This window comes from Barbus barbus, assembly GCF_936440315.1.
Source record: "Barbus barbus genome assembly, chromosome: 35".
Lineage (NCBI taxonomy): Eukaryota > Metazoa > Chordata > Actinopteri > Cypriniformes > Cyprinidae > Barbus > Barbus barbus.
The window spans coordinates 3,732,375-3,759,784 of record NC_136763.1 but is presented as its reverse complement, the minus strand read 5'-3'; the positions used below and the strand labels follow the sequence as shown (position 1 = coordinate 3,759,784).

The 27,410-nt window shown below is 36.9% G+C and overlaps 1 protein-coding gene across 1 annotated transcript; it reads left to right on the top strand.

Moving 5' to 3' along the window:
* Positions 1-156: 156 nt before the first annotated feature.
* On the top strand, positions 157-26,904 carry LOC306854836 (membrane metallo-endopeptidase-like 1). The gene is made up of 24 exons (XM_079393083.1): positions 157-314; positions 2,940-3,104; positions 3,777-3,806; positions 4,259-4,321; positions 4,405-4,566; positions 4,670-4,750; positions 5,846-5,941; positions 9,499-9,617; positions 10,294-10,359; positions 10,452-10,586; positions 10,674-10,763; positions 12,424-12,560; positions 13,786-13,879; positions 14,057-14,185; positions 14,840-14,938; positions 15,607-15,690; positions 15,834-15,937; positions 16,013-16,071; positions 19,953-20,072; positions 20,318-20,451; positions 23,362-23,427; positions 23,569-23,664; positions 24,075-24,151; positions 25,154-26,904. Exons 2-24 carry the CDS (start codon positions 2,948-2,950, stop codon positions 25,251-25,253), a joined length of 2,298 nt encoding a protein of 765 aa, XP_079249209.1. The 5' UTR covers positions 157-314; positions 2,940-2,947; the 3' UTR covers positions 25,254-26,904.
* The last annotated feature ends 506 nt before the right edge of the window (positions 26,905-27,410 follow it).

Below are 27,410 nucleotides of genomic sequence, written 5' to 3'. Positions count from 1 at the left end.
ACACAGTTACAATTAATATATAGACTAATATATAGCCCCTCTTGATTTCTCCTCAAACCACCAGCATCAGGCAAAAATAGCATCTCGATCGCCCCTCCTCCTTTACATCCCTCCCTCCCTCTTCCTCTTTTCTGCATCTCCCTCACTCAGCAGTCAGTCAGAGGAACATCAGCACAGACAGCCACTCCAACATCCAGCTGTCCGGACGCTGATTCATTTCACCACACACCAGCTCTGGGTGCAAACTCAGAAGGGGTGTTTGGGAAATTGAAAGGCGTCCTACCTGGGCCAACAAGGACTCCATCATTAGAGAGGTACGGCTTCACATATTCTACAGTATAAAGGTGTTTTGTATTGGAATAGTTTCTCTGTTGTTTACAGGTGGAGTTATGTGCTGTTTCTAGAGATGGATGCAAACAGCTGGACTTTTTAATGAATACTTCTCCATTGAGTTTGCACATCACTTATTCTTGTTGTAAGTGATTTAGACTAATGCAGCTTCTGTTGCCTCATGGTTTTTCTCGACTAGATCGTTTGATCCAAGGAAATGACTGCATACGACTCTGTTATAAGCTATAATTTTCACTCTAAGAGAAAGAAACGTCTAATTTTCTTAATTCATACATGCAAATGAACTGTATTTATAGGAGTCAGTGAGTTGAAGAGGTACTGGTCTACATGAAAATGATAAATTAAAATAGCATGCATTCATGAAATTTAAACGATTTAAAACAGCTTTAAACAGTTTAGCATTAATGAATGTGAAGAATATTTGCACTGGACCTTATTATGTGAAATAATGTGGTTTGGTTGATGTGGGAAACACAATTTATTGATACGGGCAGATACATAATATTTGGGCGAGACCATATGTATATGTATATTACTATGTTTCATAGTATCAAAAATATGAAAAACCCCAAACATATTATATAGTATAGTTTAATGCAAATAGTAGTTTAATTACATGTCTCAGTGTCATTTATTTCTGTGTATTTATCAATATAGTTAATACAAATCCAAAGCAAACATGTCATTCTTGCCTTCTGCACACTAGCTGACAGCTTTAAAACTAATGTCACAAAAAAAAACAATATCAAAGCTACTCATTTCTAGATGAGCCTGTTTTCTATAATTATTGTTTTGACTTCAGACATCAAATGAGTCAGGAAATTAACATTTTTACAGGAAATTTATCAGCACTTTCCAGCTTCCAAGACACAGAAAAAGTGCTGACGCCAATACGAGGCAAAACACCATTTCTGAAACCCATCAGGTTTCCACAGATTAAACATATTTTATGATGTGATAGCGACACATCGAGAATGCTTCATATGTAGCCTTGCCTGGATTTAAACATCATTAAAAATTGAACAAGAACAAAGCTGTTGCTCTTTCTGAGTGCATTAACTACATTAATTATTATATATTTTCTATCGGCTACATTAACAGCCTCATGTGTTGGTTGCCTAATATGTTCAAGTCAATATGAATCAAATGGTCCTATTTACTTTCTTAAGATGGATTCTTAGTCCAGTTGTCATCACTAAAGGCTATTCATTAGAATGAAAAGCGCTTGCTCCACCCTTTTAGCCTCACGTGCAGCGTGTGTAACGGGCTGAACGAGACGTGAGATGTGCGGATCCAAGTGCAAGCTTTTATTTATAAACATAGTCAATACACAGGCAGGATCAAACGGGAAAACTAGCAAGGAAAGACTAACAACTGAGTGGGCTCCGTAGAGTAGCTATCGCTAGGATATACGCTAAACAATACTCGGCAGAGAGGAAGAGGAAGTCCATGGTTTATGTAGGGTGTGTGATCAGTGCAATCAGCTGTGTGTGTCGTCAGTGCAATGGATGATGGGAATTGTAGTCTGAGGTGGCGTGCAACAGTTAGTGTAGTGCAAGAGTCCCTGTGGTGAGCGAGTGACCTCTGGTCGGGAAAGTTCATGGCCAGGATTCATGACAGAGTGCATGCTAAAGCCCAAAATCTGTTATAGTTGTTGCCATAGCAAACTCGCATTCACATTTGCATAATTCTGATGTATAAAACCTGCTCTACTATGGAAGACAGTTTCCGGCAGGGGGTCCAAAAAAAAATTAAAAATTAAAATAAAATAAAAAAAGAAAGAAAAAGAAAGAAAAACAGACAGACAGAAAGAAAAAAAAATTAAACAAACAAATAATTAATTTTCGACTTTTTAACTCACGATTCGGACATTTTTCTTGCCATTCTGAGAGAGAGAATTACAAACACCGACTTTTATTCTCAGAATTCCGAGTTTACTATTATTGTTGTATTATTATTTGTACGACAGAATAAAAAATAAAAAGGAAATTACGACTTTTTATTCTCAAAACTCTCACAATTCGGAATTTTCTTCTTAGAATTTAAATGCATTTATATGCAAATTTATACAGTTTGATTTTTTTCACCTCAGAATTGCGAGAAAAGAAAGAGAGAAAAATGTCGGAAATGTGAGGAAAAAAGTTTTTGTTTTTTTTCTTATTCCGTGGCGGAAACGGCCTTCCATATATGGGTAATCAAATCAATCGACGCGTCAATATTTAAGTCCCGCCCCCTTTTCATATTGAATGTGTCCTTTCATTTAGAAGTAGTCTATATCGTTATACTATCAAAATAAATGGGTTTTGAATGATAATTCGCGTTGATTTTAAAGGTGAAAAGTGTTATTTATTCAAACTACATATTTCAGGTCACTTTGGAATATTGTTTGAAAAGTGTAAACATATAACTCTTTTATTCAGTAGCCATGCCGCCTCTACATACAAAAGAAATCAATGTTTTTTGAGGCAAAAGTAGAAAAAAGGATGCACTGATGCTCCACCTGTGGCTCTCTGCGCTCACGCGCGTTCATGCACAATTACGCGCGCGCTCGCCCCTCTCCACCAACACTTCAATACTCTGTCCCACAGCTCCAAGAATGGGAAAATCAGAGAGTCAAATGGATATCATGGAGAAAAGCACTAAACCGAGGAAGCATCGCTGGACTGTAGTGGAGATCGGGCTGTCTGTCATTGTGCTTCTGATGAGCTGCGCTCTGGCTGGACTCACAGTGCTCTACACTTCAGCTCTGAGAGGTGGGGATTTCTGCTGCACATCAGGAGTCTTTTCAATGCTATGCATACAAACCCCTCAAAAGACACAAACATGATCAAGATCTTAATGTAATACATTAAGAAATAACTTGCATTCATTTATTTATAGCCCAGGTGTTGCAGCTTGTGCAGTCTCTAGAAAACCAGAAATATATAATAATTTAATATATATGATTATATATAATCCTACATGTATGTTTGTATATTATAATTCAGAATTGTATATAATTCATTCATATTTATTGTAAAGTTAAAATAAATATTAACGAAGTACATCAAATTCTGAAGTTTAATACATTTATAAAAATATTCGAATATTTATAAAATAGTTTAATTATTTCTAATTAGTGTGTAATTATATTGTAATTTTTCAATTATATTTAAAATGAATTTTAGTGAATTACACAAAATAAATAATATTAGTATTAAAAATAAAATAATGAATATTGGTATTATTTTTTTTAATAATGATAAAATATTTTATTTATTCAGAATTAAAGTGTATAGTTATCATAAAATGATATCTCATATATTTGCACATGAATTTAAAATATTTAAGACATAAATTTACCCACAAGAATCATCTGATGTATTCTCATTGAACACATATTTGATTATATTCTGTAAACTCTTGCATTTTCCTCTGTATTTCAGAGCGTTTTAACATAAATGAATCTTCAAAAGGTAAAGTATGCTATGAAGTTGTTCATAAATATCACAGTTTTTGTAGTTTGGCATATTTTATCCACATCGTTCATTTCATTCTGCTGCTTTTTCTTTTTTTTTTTTTCTGCCATAAATCCTATAATCACTCCATATTCTGTATAATATCATATTACTGCACGTGGTATACATTATATAGTTCAGATATATTACACAAATGCACTGTCATGTGCTATTAGCAATCCAAACCAACCAGTGTAATTTTTTTAAAATGTGCCTGTTTTGATGCATAAGAGAAAGATAAGACACCATTGTTTCAATAAATTGCATTATATTATTCCAGTTTTCCACTGTTTACGCTGAAGCAATAAGACCTCATGTGCAATTTGAGTGGATTATGTCACATGATCCCAGCCCTGTTTGAGTCAGATATTAACCTCATGCATGTTGTTTATCTCACTGCATCGCAACAGGGCTGAAATATCGCTCAAACGCTGACAGCAATGTCTGTACAACCCCACAGTGTGTCACTGCCGGTAAGAACAAATGTCTGAGAGCTTGCATTTTACACCACCTCAAAACTTCTTGATCTGAAATTATTTGTTTTTCAACGACACAGCGGCCCGACTGCTCCAGAACATGGACCCCAGCGTGGAACCGTGCCAGAATTTCTATCAGTACGCCTGCGGAGGCTGGATAGAGCGTCACGTCATTCCCGAAACCAGCTCACTTCACAGCGTATTCAATATCCTGAGAGACGAGCTGGAGATTGTACTCAAGGGTCAGTTACACCAACTTCATGCAACCACCATGAGTATTATGGGTTTGTGTAGGTTTCTTTTAAAACAGTGTTATCTGTCTGGTGCTTATTCATTATCGCACAGGAGTTCTGGAGATGGAAAATAAGGAAGACAGAGAGGCCTTCAAGAAAGCCAAAACGCTCTACAGCTCATGCATGAATGAGAGTGAGTAAACACTCTCATTATATTGCTGATGTTATGATTTACCAATGGTGTAGGATTCACTTTGAAACAATTTCACTCAGAAATGTCTTGCAAATGTCACACATAATTACAAAGAAATGGCAAGCAACACTGAATTAAACATGAAATTTGTTAGTAGAAAGACTGAGACAGTGTATGGTATGCAAGTATACTATTGATCGAGTTGCATGACATTCTCAAAATTCTAGATTTGAACATGTTTGTATATTTTCCTTTAAGCTTTGAAAATCAAAGAGTTTTATATTGCATTCTCATTTTTGATACTGCTACAACTTGGCAATGCTTCCAAAAGTTTAAAAGTTAAACATATTAAACATATAATGTTATAATTTAACTCAAAGCTGATTACTGAAGCTGATAACTCAAACTATTATTTAATGCATTATTATTTAACTATATAAATTATTTAATATACTTATATAAGTGCTTATAAATTATATTTAATTATTCTGAATTGTGTGTAATTCATTAATATTTATTTAAAATTGAAAGTTTCAATACATAAGTTTCAATTTCATACCTATATGAAAATATTATATTTATAAAATATTTAATTTCTAATTAGTGTGTAATTATAATTTAATTCTAAGCTATATTTAAAATGAATATTAATGAATTATACAAAATAAATAAATAATATTAGTATTAATAGTATTTATTAGTAGCATTAATAGTACATCGAAACTAAACTAAAACTATTATTTAATGTATTAGAACACATTTTTGTTAACTGAAATAAAGCTGATAAATTAAATAAATTATTAATATTAGATGAAAAACTAGTATTTTAGTATTTAGTAAAATTAGTAACTGAAAATAACTAAACTTGAACTAAAATTTAATAAAGTAATATTTAAAAAAACAAACACACAATTACTAAAAATGACAAAAGAACATAACAATGAAAATAAACTGAAAGCGAATTAAATATATCAATACAACTGTAATAAATAAATAATAATATATAATTATTTAATACTTTAAATGAAAATGAAGGTCACCTACTAATTTCCCGTTTCTCTCTATGTATTCCCGTCTCTCTGCTTCCCCCTGCAGTTCTCATCGAGCAGCGTGACTCGCAGCCTCTCCTCAGACTCATTGACAGTATCGGCGACTGGCCCGTGGCCTCTGAGGTCTGGAACAACACATCAGGTACTGGAGATAGCAGCGGTCCTCTCTAATTCCCTCTCACAGAGAATGACAGCATCTTGGGCTTATCTAAATGGTATAAATGCAGAGCGGTTTGACAGAGCGGTGGCCATCCCGCTCATCTGTCATGTGTAGGGGGAGATAGAGCCGTGTCGAGGAGGGTGAGAGGATAAGAGAGCCACCCACTGTGATGACTGGCACTGTGGCTCATTATATACTGTGAGAGAGAGCAGAATAATTAAACGAAATAGAAGAAGAGCGCTGAAATACAATCTACATATCCAGACATCAGCCTAGACATACACCTGACTGATTTATGTGATTGATTTTAGCAATGAACAGGTAATAATTCTGGTTGTGGTGCCATTGGAGACCGTTAACCATGGTATTTGTCTTATTATGCAAACAACAGGCCGTTTTGATTTCATGGGTAATTTGTAACATTTACAATTATTGTTTCTTCCCAGAACTTTGAATAAAAAACAAAAATTAACCACTCATGATATATGCAATGCTCTTATTTTGCATAATCTGTGCTTATTAAAGTCAACCAAACAGCTTTCGCTATCCATTTGACTTCTGTAATGTAATGCGATTCTGGGTGAAACAGGATATTAAACAAAAAAAACATAAGATCTGATTTTATCCATTGGGAATTAATTGGATCATTATATGGAGGGTGGAGCCAAGTACAGTCAATTCAGAGTAAACTATAAAGTAAAATAAATATGATTTTATTTTGCAAGATCCCTTTTTGTCCTGTTTTGATGCATTTTCTGCAGGAAGTTGATGAAGGACATATCAAGTGGACTGTCTTTTTCAGTGAAATGAGCAAGAAATGCATTTGTTCTATCATTTTTTATTTTCTTTGTCAAAGAATTACATTGGGCAGGCCTACTTATCAATTTCATTGCAATACCATAAGGTTTATGACAGCATATATTTTTGCTTCTTTGGTAAAAATCTTTGAAATACTCAGATCAGCCCATCTGGCACTAATAACCATGTACGCTTTAAGTCACTTAAAAGGGGTCAGTAACTTTTCTATTATTATTTTGTACTGTTCTCTGAGGTCCATTTATAATGTTATCAAGATTTTTATATCATAATTTAAAAGTAATAAGCTATTTTCTGTCCTGTTTTTAACGCACATATCAAACGATCTGTACTAACAGACAAAGCAATAGTAATAATCAAGTAATAAAAACAGTTACTCACACTTGTGTTGCGACATGACTGTCGGATCCAATATAGTCGGCACAGCATCGTCGTTTAGTTTCAATCTAATCTTTCTGTTTATAAACGAATCGACGGTAAAATTGAACAAAGAACAGAGTTCTTAAAAATAAAGTTAATCCACTCTTTCCTAATTTTGGGATCAGAAGGAAGGCAATGCAAAGACTGTGAAACTTGAAACTTTATCGTCTGGATTATGCATAGATCTGCAGTCGCCTTTCATTATTTATACTACATACATGAATCAGTGGGCGGGGCTTAAGGCAGTGATATAGAAGCAGACATTGGTCTTCTTCTGTGGTGGCCGTGTTTAGTTTTTAGATTAACAAGGAAATAAATTTTAAGTCCTGAAACGTACACCTGGTTTTGGGGTTTGTTTCATGTTCTTGTTTTCACGTCTTTTATTTTGTAATTTGATTCATGCTGTTAGTGTCATGCTTCCCATGCCTGCTACTCCAGCTCCTGCTCGCGTCATGTCTGCCAAGCCAGAGCCTGCTCACATCATGCCGGCCACTCAAGAGCCTAGTCACAAGATGGCCGCCACGCCTGAGCCTCACCACGCTATGGCCGTCACGTCAGAACCTCGTCATGTCACGGCTGCAACTCCTGAGTCTCGACCCATCATGACTGCCATGTCAGAGCCTACAGTCTAGATGGTTGCCACGCCAGAGCCTTGATGGACCCACCTTTGATGTCGGTGCGTGCGGTTGGCATCCCACGGGCCTCTACACTTTCAAGCCTCACAGCCTCAACACACTCAAGCCCAGCGGGCATCCCACTGTCTACTTTGCTGCCCGTGATGGCGGTGGCCATTTTGAGTGTGTGTGTGGGCTCCACGAGTCTGCTCCAGAGGCCTCTCCTGTCCATGAATCGGCCTCAGAGGCCTCTCCTGTCCATGAGTCTGCTCCAGTGCCTCTAGAGGTGGCGGCTTCTGCTGCAGAACCTCCCAAGGTGGTGGTGCCCACTCATGAACTCACTGTCTGTCCTGTCACGGCCATGGAGGCCAGTCATAAACTCACTGTCTTCCTTGTCACAGCCTTGGAGGCTGTTCACGAACTCACAGACTGTCCTGTCATGGCCAAAGAGGCCATTCAAGAACTCCCTGCCTGCTCTGTCACAGTCAAGTGGTCTATCCATGCCTCTGCTCCACCCTGCCTTCCTCCTCTGCCGGCACCGCCATGGCTCCCTGCTCTTCCTGCTCCGCCGGCTCTGACCTGGTTGTCTCCTGGTCCACTACTCTATGGTCTGCCACTGCTCCTTGGCCCAGGCCCTCCACTGTTCCACAGTCTGCCATTGCTCCATGGTCCAGGGCCCTGCACTGCTTCACTGTCTGGCACTGCTCCATGGCCCAGGTCCTCCAGTGTTTCACTGTCTGCCATCGTTCCACGGTCGACGTCATGATTCAGGTCCTGTTCCCCTTCACGGGCCTGGCCCTCCATCCCTCCCCCTGTTCCGCCTCCGCTCTACCACCCTCCTGGACTTGGTGGGGTTTGGGTTTCATTTGGGCGTCTGGAGCTGCCCTTAAAGGGGGGGATATGTCGCTTCAATAAAAGGAAGATTTAGATTGTGCTCCTCGACTCCTCACTCCTTGCTCCCCGAGCAGTGTGACAGAATATAGGACCTAACAGCAGTAAGTGGCGTCCCTCCTTCCGTTTTGTTTTCATTTAAGAATTTTTTTTGTTTTCCCCTTTTTCTCCCGCGGCATGGAAGCCGCCACCTGTTTCGCCACCCTAGTCCATCAGGATCTCCCATTCTATGAATATGCTGGGGCGTGGGATAACACCACCCTCAATCATCTGTTCTGGCTCAGGGCCAATTTCCATCACCCCGTGGACCTCCCAGACACCACTGGAGAGTTGGAGAGAAGGGATCTTCCGGTGTCTGGGAAGTGTCCGGGCCCGAGCCTGAACCAGCCCACCGTCGTCCGCGGCCAACACAAGTCAGCCCCCCGTGGCCAACGCAAGCCCGTCCGCGGGGAAATTAATGCCTCCCAAACCCACTGTCCGCGGGGAAGTTAACGCTGCCGTCCGCAGGGAAAGCAACGCCGCCATCCGTGGCTCTCCCAAGCCTGCTGTCCGTGGGGAAGTTAACACCGAAAAAGCCTTGTTAAATATGTCCATCTAGCGCATACTGTACATAGAAAAAAAGAACAACAAAAAAACACTTACTAGTTTGAAATAATGATTCAGTAATGTTGAGCTTCCAGTTCATTATTAAAAGAAAAACTGAACATATTAAACAAGTATCTGAGCAGAGTTTTTGGGATATATATTGCCTCAAAGCTAACAGACATGGACTAAAACCACAAAACTTTGATCTCACAGAGCAAATGTGGAGCCTGGAGGATACCCTGGCTGTTATGAATGCTCGGTACAATAAGAAGGCTGTGCTTGAGATGTTTGTGTGGCCAGATGATCGCGACTCCAGCCGCTACATTATTCATGTAAGTTATTGAATATACTGTATAGTTAACACTTACAAAAACATAACAAATACAATAACATTATTACTATTACTACCTAGCTAACATGAAACATTAACAGAACTGTGGCTAACATTCTGGAAAATTTGAGCAAATGTTCTCCAATAGCTTATTTATAGAATGTTCCAAACCCGTAAGACCTTCGTTCATCTTTGGAACACAAGTAAAGATATTTTTGCTGAAATCCAAGAGCTTTCTGACCCTGCATTGACAGCAATGTAACTACAACATTCAAGGCCCAGAAAGGTTGGAAGGGCTTAAAATAGTCCATGTGACATCAGTGGTTTCAAAGATGAATGAAGGTCTTATGGGTGAGTAATTATTGACAGAATTTTCATTTTTGGGTGAACTATACCTTTAATAATGTTCTTAACAAGCTGATGTTATGAGTTGTCAGTTCAATTGATTGTAGTGGCACATCACTGTTAAAACACACAGAACTAACTGCAATTCATTTGACCTAATAGCCCCTGATTAAAATGCCATTTGAGCATGAGCTAATAAAACACAGTGTGATTCTTAATTGGTTTAATTATGAATGTTGCACAGTTGGATGATCTCATGCATACCGTATACTACAAGCGATTCAGATAAGAAACTGATTTTGTCATTAAACTACATTGGTTTGTTGTCACAGGTTGACCAGCCAGCACTCGGAATGCCTTCAAGAGATTATTACCTCAGCGATGGGAATTATAAGAAGGTACATTGTGTCATATTGCGAGATGCATTCTGTCCCTAAATGCTATAGTGTTATAATAATCAGAAACTCCCTGGTTATGTATCTCTGGTCAGGTGCGTGAGGCCTATCTGGAGTTTATGGTCTCCATAGCAAGGATTGCACGAGAAGACAGGAACCTGACCCAAGATGAAGAACGTGTGTGGGAGGACATGACTCAAGTGCTGGAGCTGGAGACAGACATTGCGAATGTGAGTTGAACTGATGGTATAACACAACAACCAGAATGTTAGTGATACTGTGAATGTCACGTGAGTGTCTGCTCTGTGCTTCAACAGGCTACCTCACCTGCAGAAGAGCGTAATGACATTACCGTGCTCTACAACAAAATGACACTGAGAGAAGCGCAGCAAGCTTTCAACCTCAACGTAAGTGCGGAAAAGCCTTTTAGGTTTTTCAAAGGAAGATTTGTACTTTTACACTTCATCCCCCTCTGTCTATAAAAACAACAGAACAGCTGGTAGATCTACACTACTTTGAGGTCTTGATAAGATTTTTACAATAAGGTTCCATTAGTTAATGTTAGTTAATATAGTAACTTATTCATCTTTGTTAATATTACTCATTGAAAATACAGTCGTTCATTGTTAGTCCATGTTAATTTTAATGTTAACAAAACACATCTTTGCATTTTAATAAAGCATCAGTAAATGTCAAAATGAACAATAACCAAGATTAAAAAAATAATGCTGTAGAAGTTGGGACGTTGCCAAAATCCGCAGAATGTGATTGTCAGGAAGAAAACAATCCTAGAGGACGCGATATAAAGAATCACTGTGCCTGTGTCTAAACTCCCGATTGTTTTCGCTGTTGGAAGAGGTGTTAGTGAGGCCAGCAGGGGGTGCTCACCCTGCGGTCTGGGTGGGTCCTAGCACCCCAGTGTAGTGATGGGGACACTATACTGTAAAAAGCACCGTCCTTCGGATGAGACGTTAAACCGAGGTCCTGACTCTCTGTGGTCATAATAAATCCCAGGATGTCCTTCGAAAAAGTGTAGGGGTGTAACCCCGGCATCCTTGCCAAATTTGCCCACTGGCCTCTGACCATCATGGCCTCCTAACAATCCCCATATCTACTGATTGGCTTCATCTCTGTCTCCTCTCCACCAATAAGCTGGTGTGTGGTGGGCGTTCTGGCGCACTATGGCTGCCGTCGCATCATCCAGGTGGATGCTGCACATTGGTGGTGGACGAGGAGATACCCCCCCTTACTATGTAAAGCGCTTTGAGTGCCTTGAAAAGCGCTATATAAATGTAACGAATTATTATTATTAGAAGTATTGTTCATTCTTAGTTCATGTTAACTAAAGCAGTTGACTAAATTTAACTAATGAAACCTTGTAAAGTGTTACAGAAGTTTTTATTTTTTTTAAGATGTCTCTGAAGCACACCAAGGCTGCATTTATTTGATATACAACACAGCAAAAGCAACAACATTATGAAATAATATTTTAATTTAAAATGATTGTTTTCTATTTGAATATATATTTTAAAATGTAATTTATACGCTGAATTTTCAGCATCATAACTCCAGTCTTCAGTGTCACATGATCCTTCAGAATCATTCTAATATGCTGCATTTGCTGCTTAATAAACATTTTTTTGTTATTATAAATGTTGAAAACAGTTGTGCTGCTTCATATTTTTGTGGAAACCATGATACATTTATTTCAGGATTCTTAGATTAATAGAAAGTTCAGAGGAACGGTATTTATTTGAAATAGAAATGTTTCATTTCTAATGTAGCATCCTTGCTACATTAAAAACTATGGCTATCAATAGAACAAAATAACTGAGATTAATGTCATGATTTCATACCAGTCCTTAGAAACCAGAATGACAAAGTAACAATGTTGTTTATTTTTTGGACCATTTTTCTCCCATTGTTTCCCACAGACGTTTGAACAAGGATGTTGATCCTGGAAAACATCCTACTTGTCCAAATTATGGTCACCGACTGTTGTAACTGTTTTTCTTTTCAGTTTTTAGAGTACACATTCTTCTTTTGCATCTCTTTCTGAAATTCCAGGGCTTTAACTGGACGCGCTACATCCAGGGTATCATGTCCAGCGTGTCAGTCACGGTGCAACCAGATGAACCCATAGTTGTGTACTGCTCCCCTTATCTGGAGAAGCTCAGTGATGTTCTTTCCAAACACAGTCACAGGTGATGTTTTACATTCACGGCTGATTGACAATTATGGTCATCCAGAAAAAAATAATATTGCTCAGAGGTTACTCTTTCAGAGCTCAAACCTCTTCGTTACGTTCCACTGAAGCCATCTGTGCTTCTCTGAAAATTGCTAAATGAGACAAATGTTGACACACAATAAGAATTCAGAGATAAAAAAGAATGAACGATATTGAATGAATGTTGAGATTTAAGTTGCATGTATTTAAACAGTTTATGACTTATTAAAGAGATTTCTTACACTTTTAATATGCATTTACATATATGCATTAGGAAGATGCTTTTATCCAAATTGTATTCAAGATATTATAGCGTTGTTTTTCATTTTATATTTTAATTTTAGTTTACATTTTAAGTACTTGTGCTCTGTGTTTTTGTCATGATAAGTATTTTCATCTAGTATTTACAGTTTTGACATTGTCTAGATACAACTGACTTATTAAAAATATCTAATTTATTATTTTCCTTTAATGTACATTTAGATTTATGTATTTGGCAGGTGCTTTTATCCAAACACTGCATCCTTACAATGCATTATATTGTTTATTAACATTTAAATTAGTGTTTTTTTCATGGTTTTAGTTAGAATTTTAATTTATTAATCATTTTATGTTTTATTAATTTTTTATTAATCATTTTATGTCTCTCATTTTTAATTCGTTTTTTTTTTTTTAGTACTTTATCTTAAAATGATCAGTTATTTGCCAAGGCAACATTTTTTAATTTCATTTAGTGTAAGTACTTTCATCTAATATTTACATTTTTAAAAAATTTCCTTTCTTAACTTTAATACATATGAAGATACTTTTATCCAAAGCAACTTACATTGCATTCAAGCTATTAAAGTATTTATTAAAATGTTAAATTTATTAAAATTTTTATTTCATAGTTCTTTTTCATGTTATAGTTTTAGTAATTCTGTTATTTTTATTAATGTTTTTATATTTCTATTTAGCTTTAAATAATTTTTATTTCAGTTTTTGTTTGACTAATTTGTTAAACTTAACATTTCAAATTTTAACTTAGTTTTTTCATATTTATATGTATTTCAATTTATTTCAGTTAACGTTTTAGAGTTGTAGTGTAACACTTTTTCAGTAATCCGCGACAAACACTTAAAAGAGGTGTACACATTAAAAATAATAATGTAATATAAACCAAATCTAATATTAAATGGTCTGCACACGTGTGATCTCCGCAGGACTCTGCAGAACTATCTGGCGTGGATGCTCATCATGGAGAGGGTCAGCAGTATGAGCCGGCGCTTCAAAGACGTGAGAGCGCACTACAGAAAGGTCAGTCTCGCTCTGAACACACAACACAAACAGAGGACAGCTCTCGTGGCATTTAACACCGCTCTTAAACTCTTTTGGTGATCCGCTTCTGTTTTAGTCCACTAGGTTACATAACACAGGGGATCTCAACCTTGTTTTGGACCCATTTTCTTGGTTGCGTTGTGTGTGTTCTCTCAGGCTTTGCATGGCACTACGGTAGAGGAGGCGAGGTGGAGAGACTGTGTCCGTTATGTCCAGGGAAACATGGAGAATGCCGTCGGGGCCCTGTACGTCCGGGAAACCTTCTCTGGAAACAGCAAACGCATGGTAAAACCAAAAACACACACCACCAGGCATAACAGGAACATCCTCCTGCAATGCTTTACGTAACTGGCTCTTATCAGATTGACATGGATTGTTCTGATGATGGTTTCAGTGATTTGACAGAAAGTCATCTCAGTTTAAGACAGGATGAATGATTTTCTATACACTACCGGTCAAATGTTTTAGTGCAGTAACATTTTCATTTCAGCCTCTTCTGCTCACCAAGCCTGCATTTATTTGATCCAAAGTACAAAAAAACAGTACGATTCTGAAATATTTTTACTATTTAAAATAACTTCATAATTTTTCTTAAACTAGCCTTCTTTTTTTTCCTATTCTACTTGTTTTCTTTCCTTAAAAAAAACACAAACCTTGCTATGTGTACTGCGTTAGGCTAACCGAGACTTATCATAGCACTTGCATGTTGTTGGTTTTGATTGCTTCTATTGTCCTCTTTTGTAAGTCGCTTTGGATAAAAGCATCTGCTAAATGACTAAATGTAAATTGATTCCCTTATCCTATTGTAAATCATTAGTGCTATTAATCGATTACAGTTTTAATCAGATTAATTGCATGATATACCAACAGGTGAACAGCTATTTTATAAATGGTATGAAAAGGGTTGTTGACTTTTAATGTGTATGCACTGTTGTTCAGGTGCGTGAACTGATCAGAAAGATCCAGGAAGCTTATGTGGAAACGCTGGAAGAACTGAGCTGGATGGATGAACAGTCCAAGGAGAAGGCCAGAGAGAAGGTGAGATGCTATTAATAGCAACAACTCCTAATGAAGAGCTTTTATTTCTGGAGTTTAATCCCTATTTCCATACTTTTAAGTATCCTCTAAAATTTTAAATTCATATTTTCTCGGTTCTCTGATGTTGGTTAATGGATGCAGGTAATATACATTTTTAATAATTTGTTCTTGATAATTTAAAACCCAGTGGTGAATATAAGAAATTTGAGGTTTTTTATTTTGATATAATTATTTACTGAAATAAAATAATTATTACATTTTATTTTTTTGGATTTTATTTAAATTTTTAAATTGAAATACCCTCTGAAAATTTAAGATATTTGAATATTTTATATTCATATTTTCATGTTTCATGACATGCAGTTAAACAACTATTTTTGTTATTTAAAAAATATTACATATTACAAAATATTTTTACATATTTAAACAATAACAACAATATATATATATATTTCACAATTAATGTTATGCATTTTATGTATACTAATTTTATCTTATTTTATTATTATAAACTGTTTCATTTTTAAGCTTATTTTGAATGAATGCATATTAATGCATTTTTATTTGTTATTATTATTATTATTATTATTTGCTTTTACCATCATACAGTCTGAGTTGTTCTCGCTTTCTAAACTCCTGTTCTCCATGATGTTTTCCTTGTTTTGCAGGCCATGGCGATATCAGAACAGATCGGTTATCCCGACCACATCCTTGAGGAGGAAAATAAGAAATTGGACGAGGAATACACACACGTATGGAAACTCAGAGAACCCTGACTTCTAAAGGAATTAGTATCCAAACCAACTAAAATCTCACTCACATAAATTCAAGAATGATGGCAGCTCAGACAGAAATACATCCATGTGATATTATCTGTCTCTCTCTGTCTGCTCAGCTGAATTTTAGTGAGGAGAACTACTTTGAGAACATTCTGGAAAACCTGGCAGCTTCAGCCCAGAAAGGTCATAAGAAGCTGAGGGAGCCCGTGGATCCTGACATGTACGAAACATAAACACCATTTTTTCTTTCGTGACCTGTCACTGTGTCATGTTTTTCTCCTTGTCTCTGTTTTAGGTGGATTATTGGTGCGGCTGTGGTCAATGCTTTCTATTCACACAACAGAAACCAGATTGGTAAGATCACAGCCATATACAGTAAGAAATAATATTCTATTTTATAATATACACTCACTGGCCACTTTATTAGGAACACCTTGCTAGTACCGGGTTGGACCCCCTTTTGCCTTCAGAACTGCCTTAATTCTTTGTGGCATAGATTTAACAAGGTGTTGGAAACATTCCTCAGAGATTTTGGTCCATATTGAGATGATAGCATCACGCAGTTGCTGCAGATTTGTCGGCTGCACATCCATGATGCGAATCTCTCGTTCCACCACATCCCAAAGGTGCTCTATTGGATTGAGATCTGGTGACTGTGGAGGTCATTTGAGTAGTGAACTCATTGTCATGTTCAAGAAACCAGTCTGAGATGATTTGAGCTTTGTGACATGGTGCATTATCCTGCTGGAAGTAGCCATCAGAAGATGGGTACACTGTAGTCATAAAGGGATGGACATGGTCAGCAACAATACTCAGGTAGGCTGTGGCGTTTAAACCCCACACCATTACACCACCACCACCAGCCTGAACCGCTGAGACAAGGCAGGATGGATCGATGCTTTCATGTTCTTTACTGCAAATTCTGACCCTACCATCTGAATGTCACAGCAGAAATTGAGACTCATCAGACCAGGCAACGTTTTTCCAATCTTCTATTGTCCAATTTTGGTGAACCTGTGTGAATTGTAGCCTCCGTTTCCTGTTCTTAGCTGACAGGAGCGGCACCCGGTGTGGTCTTCTGCTGCTGTAGCCCATCTGCTTCAGGGTTCGACGTGTTGTGCGTTCAGAGATGGTATTCTGCATACCTTGGTTGTAACGAGTGGTTATTTGAGTTACTGTTGCCTTTCTATCATCTCTAACCAGTCTGCCCATTCTCCTCTGACCTCTGACATCAACAAGGCATTTTCGTCACACAACTGCTGCCCGCTGGATATTTTCTCTTTTTCGGACCGTTCTCTGTAAACCCTAGAGATGGTTGTGTGTGAAAATCCCAGTAGATCAGCAGTTTTTGAAATACTCAGACCAGCCCGTCTGGCACCAACAACCATTCCACGTTCAAAGTCACTTAAATCCCCTTTCTTCCCCATTCTGATGCTCGGTTTGAACTTCAGCAAGTCGTCTTCACCACATCTAGATGCCTGAATGCATTGAGTTGCTGCCGTGTGATTGGCTGATTAGCAATTTGTGTTACCAAGCAATTGAACAGATGTACCTAATAAAGTGGCCGGTGAGTGTAGTACAATATTATGGAACAATAAATTAGTAATACATTTTTAAAAATAATAAATAAAAAAATAAAAACACATTGCACTTACACAACAGAAACCAGACAGGTAATTTCACAACCATATAGTTAGAAATAATGTTATATTATATTATATAATACAGAGTAATACATTAAAAATAAATGTAAAATTTAATAAATTAAAAAACAGTATACTTGCATAACAAGTAAATTCACAGATAGTCACAAATAATAGAATAGAATACAATATAATAAACTAAATAAAATAAGAATTTTATTTTAAAATAAAAAGGGAGTATTACATACAAATACAATTATTTTATAGTAAACTTGTGAATGTGGGTCTTCTGTGAAGTGTTTGCTCTGGCCCGATTTCTCCTAAACTGTTGAGGGCTCTCAGTATAAATGCTTTCTCAGCCCATTGTCATAATGGCTCTAATGCCTGTAGTGCTTTGCTCTTGTAGATTAAACAAATCTAGTTTCAGGCTCCACTGCCCACAAGCTTGTGCTTCCAGAGATGGGCTGTGGACGCTGAACACATGCTATTCAGACTGCGTTAATACAGAGATTACAAAAGCCAAGTGATTATGCAGATTTTCAGCGGGAGAAATTTCCACATAATTACTCTTAGATTGCACATTTTAATGTTCCTGGACAATCTGGGAAACACTTCAAGCTGAATTGCCATTTGAGAGACAAGAGCGGCAGCTGTAACTGCTATAGCTGGAGGACACTACACAGCAGAGATGTTTCTGTTCTTCTAATACAGCTTCTGCTATCTAGTATACACCATTACATTCACATTACTGAGCGTTTCTTCAAGTATGGGTGCTTTGGGTCTTGTGGAGACTCTTTAAAAAGTCCCTTTCACACTGTTTTTAGTATCTAGTAAAATGTTATGTATTTAAAATACATTTCATACTAAGTATAGTTCAAATCTATTAACATATTTACTGAGTAGCTACTACTTGTGCACAATACACATTTCTTAATATTAAGCCTAAAATGTGTTTTAAAGTCAATGTTGGTAAGAATTTTATGATGTCTGAATAATATCAGTCTTTAAATGCAAGATATTTAAAGTGTACCTGAGGTATACTTGCAAGTTTAGTTTACTTTAGCACAATCAGATATACTTCAGGGTATTTAATAATCAGGACACACTCCGAGGAAGGCTGGGTAGCCGAAATGCATTAGTGTGCAGTGCTTCAGCTATTTTTTAATGTTTCTAGAGTGAGCCATGTTTGAATAAAGGCTTTTTAAAATTTTGGAACTGGAACAAGTACCTTGGATTTGTTTTTCTATAGATATATTTCAGTATATCTTTAGCTGGACTTCAGAACTACTTCCACACAATTAAAGTGCATTAAGTACAAAATTAGTTTCCAGTTTATACTTTAAGTGTACCAGTTTAGTATAATAGTACAATTGCAGAGTATATAAATATGTAAATGTATTTGTAGTATACTTAGCACAAAATAAATGTATTACAAATACATTTTGGTATATTTCTTTTTCAGAACATAAAATCAGAACATATGCATGCATATATAATGCATGCCATGACACCACCTCCACCATGCTTTACAGATGAGGCTGTATGCTTGCGATCATTGCAGTTCCCTTTTTTTCTCCACATTTTTGCTTTCCCATCACTTAGATAAAGGTTCAACTTTGTCTCAAAGATGACGTGCTTTTTTGCAAACTCTTGGTGATTTTACAGACACGTCTTTTAGGATTCATTTTCACAGCTTTTATGATTTGTCTGTTATCAACTACTGTTGTTTTCTCAGCCGATCGGGTCGTTGTTGGTTGCTGGTGGTTTCCAAACTCTTGATTTCTCCATGCCCTTTGTTTTTGCTAGAGCTCTAACTGACTTCCTCTTTTCTTTTAGCATCCAAATTGCTTGCTTTTCTCTCAAAGTCAGCTCCCTCATCTTCATCCTGGTTTGTGTGTCATCATCGAATGCAAGATTCAGAATAGAGAAGTAATGGATATAACTGATACGACACATTCCCTGCTTTTAATATGTGAAGAATTAATGCAGCAGGACACAGCTGATCACTTAGAAAGACCTGTGAGGAAACTGCTCCAATACTTATGCTCACATCAGATAGAGGGATGAACTCTAAAAGTGCTGCTTCTTGGCTGGTAAAACATCTATGTGTTGAAATGGCTAATAATAAAATGTAACATTCTGTAGTTTTGTCTCATATTCATCTTTTAATCATATTTGTAAATGTCTCGACTCCACAGCCAACAGAGCAATTTTGTCTTTACTGTTCAAATACTTTTGGGGGGCACTGTATATATGTGTGTGTGTGTGTATACAGTATATGCATGCATGTATATATCATACTTTTTAACATCATATATACTTTGAAAGACTGACAAGGGTAAATCCAGTCTTGATAAAATAGTTTCCAATAGTTTTAATGTGACCTTCATAAACGTTCTAAGAAAAAGTTGAAATCTGTTATTTTTAATGAAAACTCTGACATAAAAGTGTCTAAAGTTAACACTCTGTTCCTATTAAAATGAGTTGCCTTCTCACGTGACTCGATTAGTATCTCGAAAATGTATTTCCTGGTCAATTACCCAGGCATTATGCTGAATTTCATCTCTTTCTATGCATTTATCTTTCTTTCAGTGTTTCCTGCTGGCATCCTCCAGCCTCCGTTCTTCAGTGAAAAACAGCTGCAAGCTCTAAACTTTGGTGGAATTGGCATGGTTATAGGACATGAAATCACTCATGGATTTGATGATCACGGTAATATGCATCTCATCTGATGGATTGTACCAATTATCAGTTAGCTGTGGATGAATAAACAATGTGGATTTGTTGATGATCCTGTTCATGTGTGATGTATTAAACTCCATGCTAAAGAAGGGGTTTTAAATATCACTGATAAATTGTTCTCCATTGGACCAAACCACCACGTGAAAGAGCAACCACAACGCTTGTCTGTTTAAAATATGACCGTGTTCCAAAAAATGAAATATTTATTTTCACAGGCCGTAATTTTGACAAGGATGGGAACATGTACAACTGGTGGAGCAACTACTCTGCCGAGCGCTTTGAGGATCAATCTAAATGCATGGTAGAACAGTACGGCAAATTTAGTTGGAAACTCGCAGGAGGCCAAAATGTAAGTTGAGCTTCACTTAGAAGGATGGAAAGAATCTGTATATAAACTTTTCAAAATGAACAAATAACAAATACATGGTTTTTACTTTCAGTACTCGTAGTATGTGCATGCTTTGTGTCCCGATCTAAGCATTTCCACTGCCCTAAAAAAAACACAAAAACATGTAAATAAGATCTCAGTTGGTTCTTCATGGCAGCAAAGACATTAAATGCAGAGTAAATGGACACTTTTGCAGATATAAAAAATTGTAAACAGAATTAAATATAGAAACAAACATTAAAAGTAAAAAGTGAATTTAATGCAACAACAATTTATATCCACAAAAATTAATGGATTTTAAAACGAGACAGAAATGTTAACATTTACATTAAGAGGTTTAACTTTTTACAAATATTGAAAATGAATCCAGTTATTTGGTAAAGTCATTTTCGCTTACTACTCTGGCATTTTTGACACTTTTTAAATGTATTGATTTTTGTGTAAATAAGGTAATGTATTCACTGCATTCTCTGAAAATAAGTATGTTCTGCTTCTTTTAAGGATGTTTAAATATTTTTGCTGACTTTGATAAAATATGCCAGCAATGTCTCAAACAACATCAAAGTCTGTTATTTCTTCCAAAACCTATAATATCCACCTATAATATACGCATTCACTGTAAAAAAAACAAAACAAAAAAAAACAACTTGGTATTATTTTCTTACTTGGTATTGTTGTCTTGTTTTGTAGTTAAAATATCTAAACATTTAATCGAAAAAAAAAATATATATTAATATATATATATATAAAATTTGTTTTTGTTTTTTTTACCAAATATTAAGCTACTTTACTTCAAAAGCAAAATTACTTAAGATATTAAGTCTTGTTTTTTAAAAAATGTATCTAAATTTTGAATCAAAATATCTGTCAATGGGTAAGGAAAATAATCTTAATTCAAAGGGAAAACTAAAAGACTTTCAAATCACATGAGCCAATATTTTATTCACAATAGAACACAGAGAACATAACAAATGTTTAAACGGAGAAATTTTCAAATGTTATGCACAAAATGAGCTCATTTCAAATTTGATGCCTGCTACAGGTCTCAAAATAGTTGGGACGGGGGCATATTTACCATGGTGTGGCATCTCCTCTTCTTTTCTTAACAGTTTGAATACGTCTGGGCATTGAGGTTATGAGTTTCTGGAGTTTTAGGTGTTGGAATTTGGTCCCATTCTTGCCTGATATAGGTTTCCAGCTGCTGAAGAGTTTGTGGTGGTCTTTGACGTATTTTTCGTTTAATGATGCGCCAAATGTTCTCTATAGGTGAAAGATCTGGACTGCAGGCAGGCCAATTGAGCACCCGGACTCTTCTAGTACGAAGCCATGCTGTTGTAATAGCTGCAGTATGTGTTTTGCATTGTCCCGCTGAAATAGACGTCGTCTGGAGGGGAGCATATGTTGCTCTAAAACCTTTATATACCTTTCAGCATTCATAGTGCTTTCCAAAACATGTAAGCTGCCCATACCGTATGTACTTATGCACCCCCATACCATCAGAGATGCTGGCTTTTGAACTGAACGCTGATGACACGCTGGAAGGTCTCCCTCCTCTTTAGCCCAGAGGACATGGCGTCCGTGATTTCCAACAAGAATGTCAAATTCGGACTCGTCTGACCATAGAAGACTTTTCTTTGAAACAGTCCATTTTAAATGAGCCTTGGCCCGCAGGACACGACGGCGCTTCTGGACCATGTTCACATATGGCTTCCTTTTTGCATGATAGAGCTTTAGTTGGCATCTGCAGATGGCATGGCGGATTGTGTTTACTGACATTGGTTTCTGGAAGGATTCCTGGGCCCATTTAGTAATGTCAATGACAGCATCATACCAATGAGTGATGCAGTGTGGTCTGAAGGCCTGAAGACCACTGGTATCCTACAAAAGGTCTTCGGCCTTGTCCCTTACACACCGAGATTTCTCCAGTTTCTCTGAATCTTTTGATGATGTTATGCACTGTAGATGATGAGATTTGCAAAGCCTTTGTAACTTGAAGTTGAGGAACGTTGTTTTTAAAGTATTCCACATTTTTTTTACGCACTCTTTCACAGATTGGAAAGCCTCTGCCCATCTTTATTTCTGAGAGACTCTGCCTCTTTAAGACATCCCTTTTATAGCAAATCATGTTACAGACCTGATGTCAATTAACTTAATTAGTTGCTAGATGTTCTCCCAGCTGAATCTTTTCAAAATTTCTTGCTTTTTCAGCCCTTTGTTGCCCCCGTACCAACTGTTTTGAAACCTGTAGCAGGCATCAAATTTGAAATGAGCTCATTTTGTGCATAAAATTGTAACATTTATCAGTTTAAACATTTGTTATGTTCTCTATGTTCTATTATGAATAAAATATTGGCTCATGTGATTTGAAAGACTTTTAGTTTTCATTTTATTAAAATTTAAAAAACGTCCCAACATTTCCAGAATTTGGGTTGTAAAAGAAGAAAATTGTTTTTAACAGTTGTTTTTACATTTTATAGCTCAGTCTGTAAACAATTATTTTTTTATTCCTCCTAAAAACAAATAAAGACTATAAAACAACAGTGCTGTTATTATAAACTTTAAATAATTTTTGGTAATCAAAATAAAGCTGAAATAAAAGAAAATATGAATATATTACCTGAAATACTTAAAAAGATTAGAAATGGAAGAAGTTTAAGTTGTACTAAAATTGCTAAAAAATTAAAAATAAAAAGCAAAAACCTAAAAGTAAATATACAAAACGAATACAAATAAAGTACAATTACTGAAAATTAAACTGAAATTAAATGAGCACTGAACATATAAAATTAAAAGCTAAAATATTAATAAATACTGTATCATATAAATAATTCTTAAATAACACTGAACATTGTTACATTGGTGTTGTTGCAGGTCAGTGGCATCACAACATTAGGAGAAAATATTGCCGACAACGGTGGAGTTCGTCAAGCATATAAGGTATGTGACATTAATTCCCTTTAAATAACTACATAGTAACCCAGTGAAAACTGCTCACAACATCTTAAAAACCAGACAACAACTCACATTTTCATCAGAACTCGTAAACATGTGTTGATGTGAATCTGTGTGTGATATTAGGCATATATGAAGTGGGTGGAGAGGGAAGGCGAGGAGCCCCGTCTTCCTGGACTGGATATGGATCACAAACAGCTCTTCTTTCTAAACTTTGCCCAGGTATGTGACCATGAATGACATCCACTCTAGGATGCCTGCATGTGGTCACCTTGATGCCCATGCAAGGTCAGTCTCGCAACGAGCGAATCAAATTAAACTGACACTGCTTAAAAGATACAGGTGCCGGTTAACCTCTGGAAAATACATTACTACTGGCTCTCTAATATGTGCTTAAGGCATGAAATCAGTGATTTAATCATGGCAACCGATGGGATGAGTGCTGCTTTATTTAAAAATATGTGTTGAAATAAATAATCACAATCGGAAATTTGTTCTCCACATGACATTCAAGCATAAAATGCGCGTCAGAAATAATGTTAAAATGTGTTCATCTGTCCATGATGTGCTCAACTGGTATGAAATGATTGTGTTATTTTTACTGAATATAAAATGTCTCATGCTTTCTGTAGGTCTGGTGTGGTGCCTGTCGCCCAGAGTACGCCATCCAGTCCATCAAAACAGACCCCCACAGCCCTCTGGAATACAGGCAAGACCTTTCTGGGAGATTTGTGAATTAAAGAAAAGTATTGAAGTCACACTTTAAAATGTCAGTGCAGTAAGTGAAAGTGAAAGTCGTGACGTATTGTCAAGTATGGTGACCCATACTCGAAATTGGTGCTCTGCGTTTAACCCATCCAAGTGCACACACACAGCAGTGAGTAGTGAACAAATGCACACACACACACACACACACACACCGTGAACACACACCCGGAGCAGTGGGCAGCCATGCTGCGGCGCCCGGGGAGCAATTGGGGGTTCGGTGCCTTGCTCAAGGGCACCTCAGTCGTGGTATTGAGGGTGGAGAGAGCGCTGGACATTCACTCCCCCCACCTACAATTCCTGCCGGCCGGGGACTCGAACCCGCAACCTTTCGATTACGAGTCCGACTCTCTAGCCATTAGGCCACGACTTCCACGACTATATAGTTAGCAGCACAACAATCAGTAAAAACAGCAATATTGTAAAACAATTACATATTTCTATTTTAAAATGTAATTTATTCCTGTGATGCAAACCTCATTTTTTTATGAGTTCAATGCATCCTTGCTGAATAAATGTATTAATTTATTTCAAAAACAAATATAAATATATATATACAAATAAAAAATACATATGTATCTCATACATAGGAAGCAACTTTATATATTTTGCTGTATTTTTATAAACGTCATATATTTTTATATACTTCGTGTTTACAGGTTTCTTGTTTTTTTCTGATTATTTAAAACATTTCAAGCAAAGCATTTTAAAAATGCCACTTCAACAGTGTTTCAGGTGAACTGACTTCACACATCCACATAAACTTACCAAAATACCAGCTGATTCAAAGACACTGAACAGAATTGATAAAGAAAAGCGAAAATAACTTTTTCTTTAATGCAAAGACATTCAGACATTTTTAAGTGTGACTTAAGTGTCCAAATATTTTTTAGGACATCTGTAGATGTTTTAGAAATGAATAGTCATGTTTGTTTGTTTTGAACAGGGTTTTGGGGTCCCTCCAGAACTTTGAGGCGTTTTCTGAAGCATTTCATTGCACACGAGGAGCTCCTATGAACCCTGAAGAGAAATGTCGAGTGTGGTAACCTGCCGCCGGAGATAAGGGAGTCTGTGTATATTTTACAAACTAGGCAACGGTTAGGAGAGCTTGGATCATATTATGTTGTTCTGTGGCGGCTGCCTGGCTGTTAGTCTGTTGTGACAGACACGACCAAGGTGTGCGACACCTACATGTATGACTGCATAGATGTCTACTGTGAACTTTCAAATGCGCACATATAACCAACGAGTGCAGGCGTCGTGAACATGCACAGTGAGGGTGTTGTTTTCCTGAAAAAGAGGCATGCTTTTACATTGTCTGTTTAAGAGATTTTAAGCAAGATTTTGTCCTGTTTGCCTGTTTACAGGTTTCTTGTGACACATTACTAATTTTGGCATCGGAAAACACATGTAAACGAAAGAGTTTCATTGTAACGACAGTGCTTATTGACATCAGATTATTTTTCCAGATTATGTAAACGGATAAATCCCTCGGTTGGCTTTCGATTCTGTCAGCTCTCCAAGAAGATATCCGTTGCGCTTGAGCGACTGAAGGCTTGGAAGCCGATAGAGATTGTGGTTTGAATAGAAACCAGTCAAGGCATAATGTTTCGTTTCATAATAAGCAACCTTGAAATATTTTGAAAATGGTATAGGAAATATTTTTTTCTTTTATAAAGCATGCAACGGAGAGGCAAAAGCTGGAGCACAGTTTTCCCCCTAAAATCCTAATATATGTGCTCTCTACGCTACGTTTCACTGAAGAATCTTTAAAAACGAGGGCTTAGCGTTACGTTGACAATTACCTGACAATATTAAGACTGTTAAAACCAAATCGCTTCAAGCTTTGTGTGTTTTTGTCCATAAATAGCTCTGATTCATGGCTGCCTTGCAATTACGCTACAGACTTCTGTTAAAGCAAGCAAGATAATGGCAGGAAGCCGCTGAAAAAGGTACAACGGGTTACTCAGTCTGTTTGTTTGTTTCATACAAGCTGTTCGTTCTGCCAAGGAACATTTCTGTACAGTACATTGCTATTGTTAAGACAATGTTTTAGCATGTACTGTAGTAAAACCGAAGGGTCTTCATCTGTTCAGTCCTCCTGTTCAGTTTGGTTTTTATTTGGGATTCTTAAAAGCATCATGGCAGCATTAAGAGAAAAAGCCTTTTTTTTTTATCAGATCAAGACCATGTTCTGCAGCAACAGATTTTGTAATAAATATTTGATCATAAATTAGTTTAGTTTTAATACTCTACAGCAGTTTTGTTTGCTTCATGTGACATAACTCTGCTGGGAAAAAAACAAACAAAAAAAAACAGGTTATACCAAGTTAAAGTGATTAAGTTGTTTTTTTTGAAGATTTTGGTAGCTGGCTTGTTACTGGTCTACTGACTCTAACCAGCTTGGTCAAGATGGTCTACCAGGTCAAAGCCCAGCTGATGAACCATCCAGGCCAGCTTGAACCCTCTATAAAACCACCAACTGAATGATTTTCCAGCATGGAGCATGTGTAATTTTGTTTATAAATGTGGCATGCAATACCAAAACGTTAGAACACGGTAACTGGTTTGTTACTGGTCTACCAACTCTAACCAGCTTGGAAAGTCCAGCTGATAAACCATCTAGAGCAGCCTGAACCATTTTTGCTTATATTGGGTAAAATAGTCACATTACATGCTGAAAAAGGAAACCTGCTGAAAAGGAAAAACAAGAAGGAAAAAAAACGGTTATACCAAGTTGAAGTGGTCAAGTTGCCTTTTTGAACATGGTAGCTGGTCATGGTTTGTTACTGGTCTACTGACTCAAACTAGCTTGCCCAAGATGGTCTACCAGACTAGCTTGAAAAAACTCTAAACTCACACAAACCATGATTTTCCATCAGAGAATATTTGATTTTGTACATAGCGTTGCCATAAAACACCAAACACCAAGAGGATTCATTAGGCAAAGGTCTCACTCAAGTATCAGTTAGCTAGCATCACATCTCGTGATTTCATAAATTGGTCTGAGATGTGCACTAATGGGGCGGCAGGGGTTCATGTGTTAGCTGAAGCGTAGCAAACGAAGCGACAGCCAGCAGTTGTCTCTCAAATGGAAACTTTAGGTGAGGCGGCCCTCTCATTAGAGATCCAGTCAAGGCCGGTGACTGTTATGTTCCATCTTGATTAAGCAGTAATGACAGCAGAACTAAAGAGCCGAACAG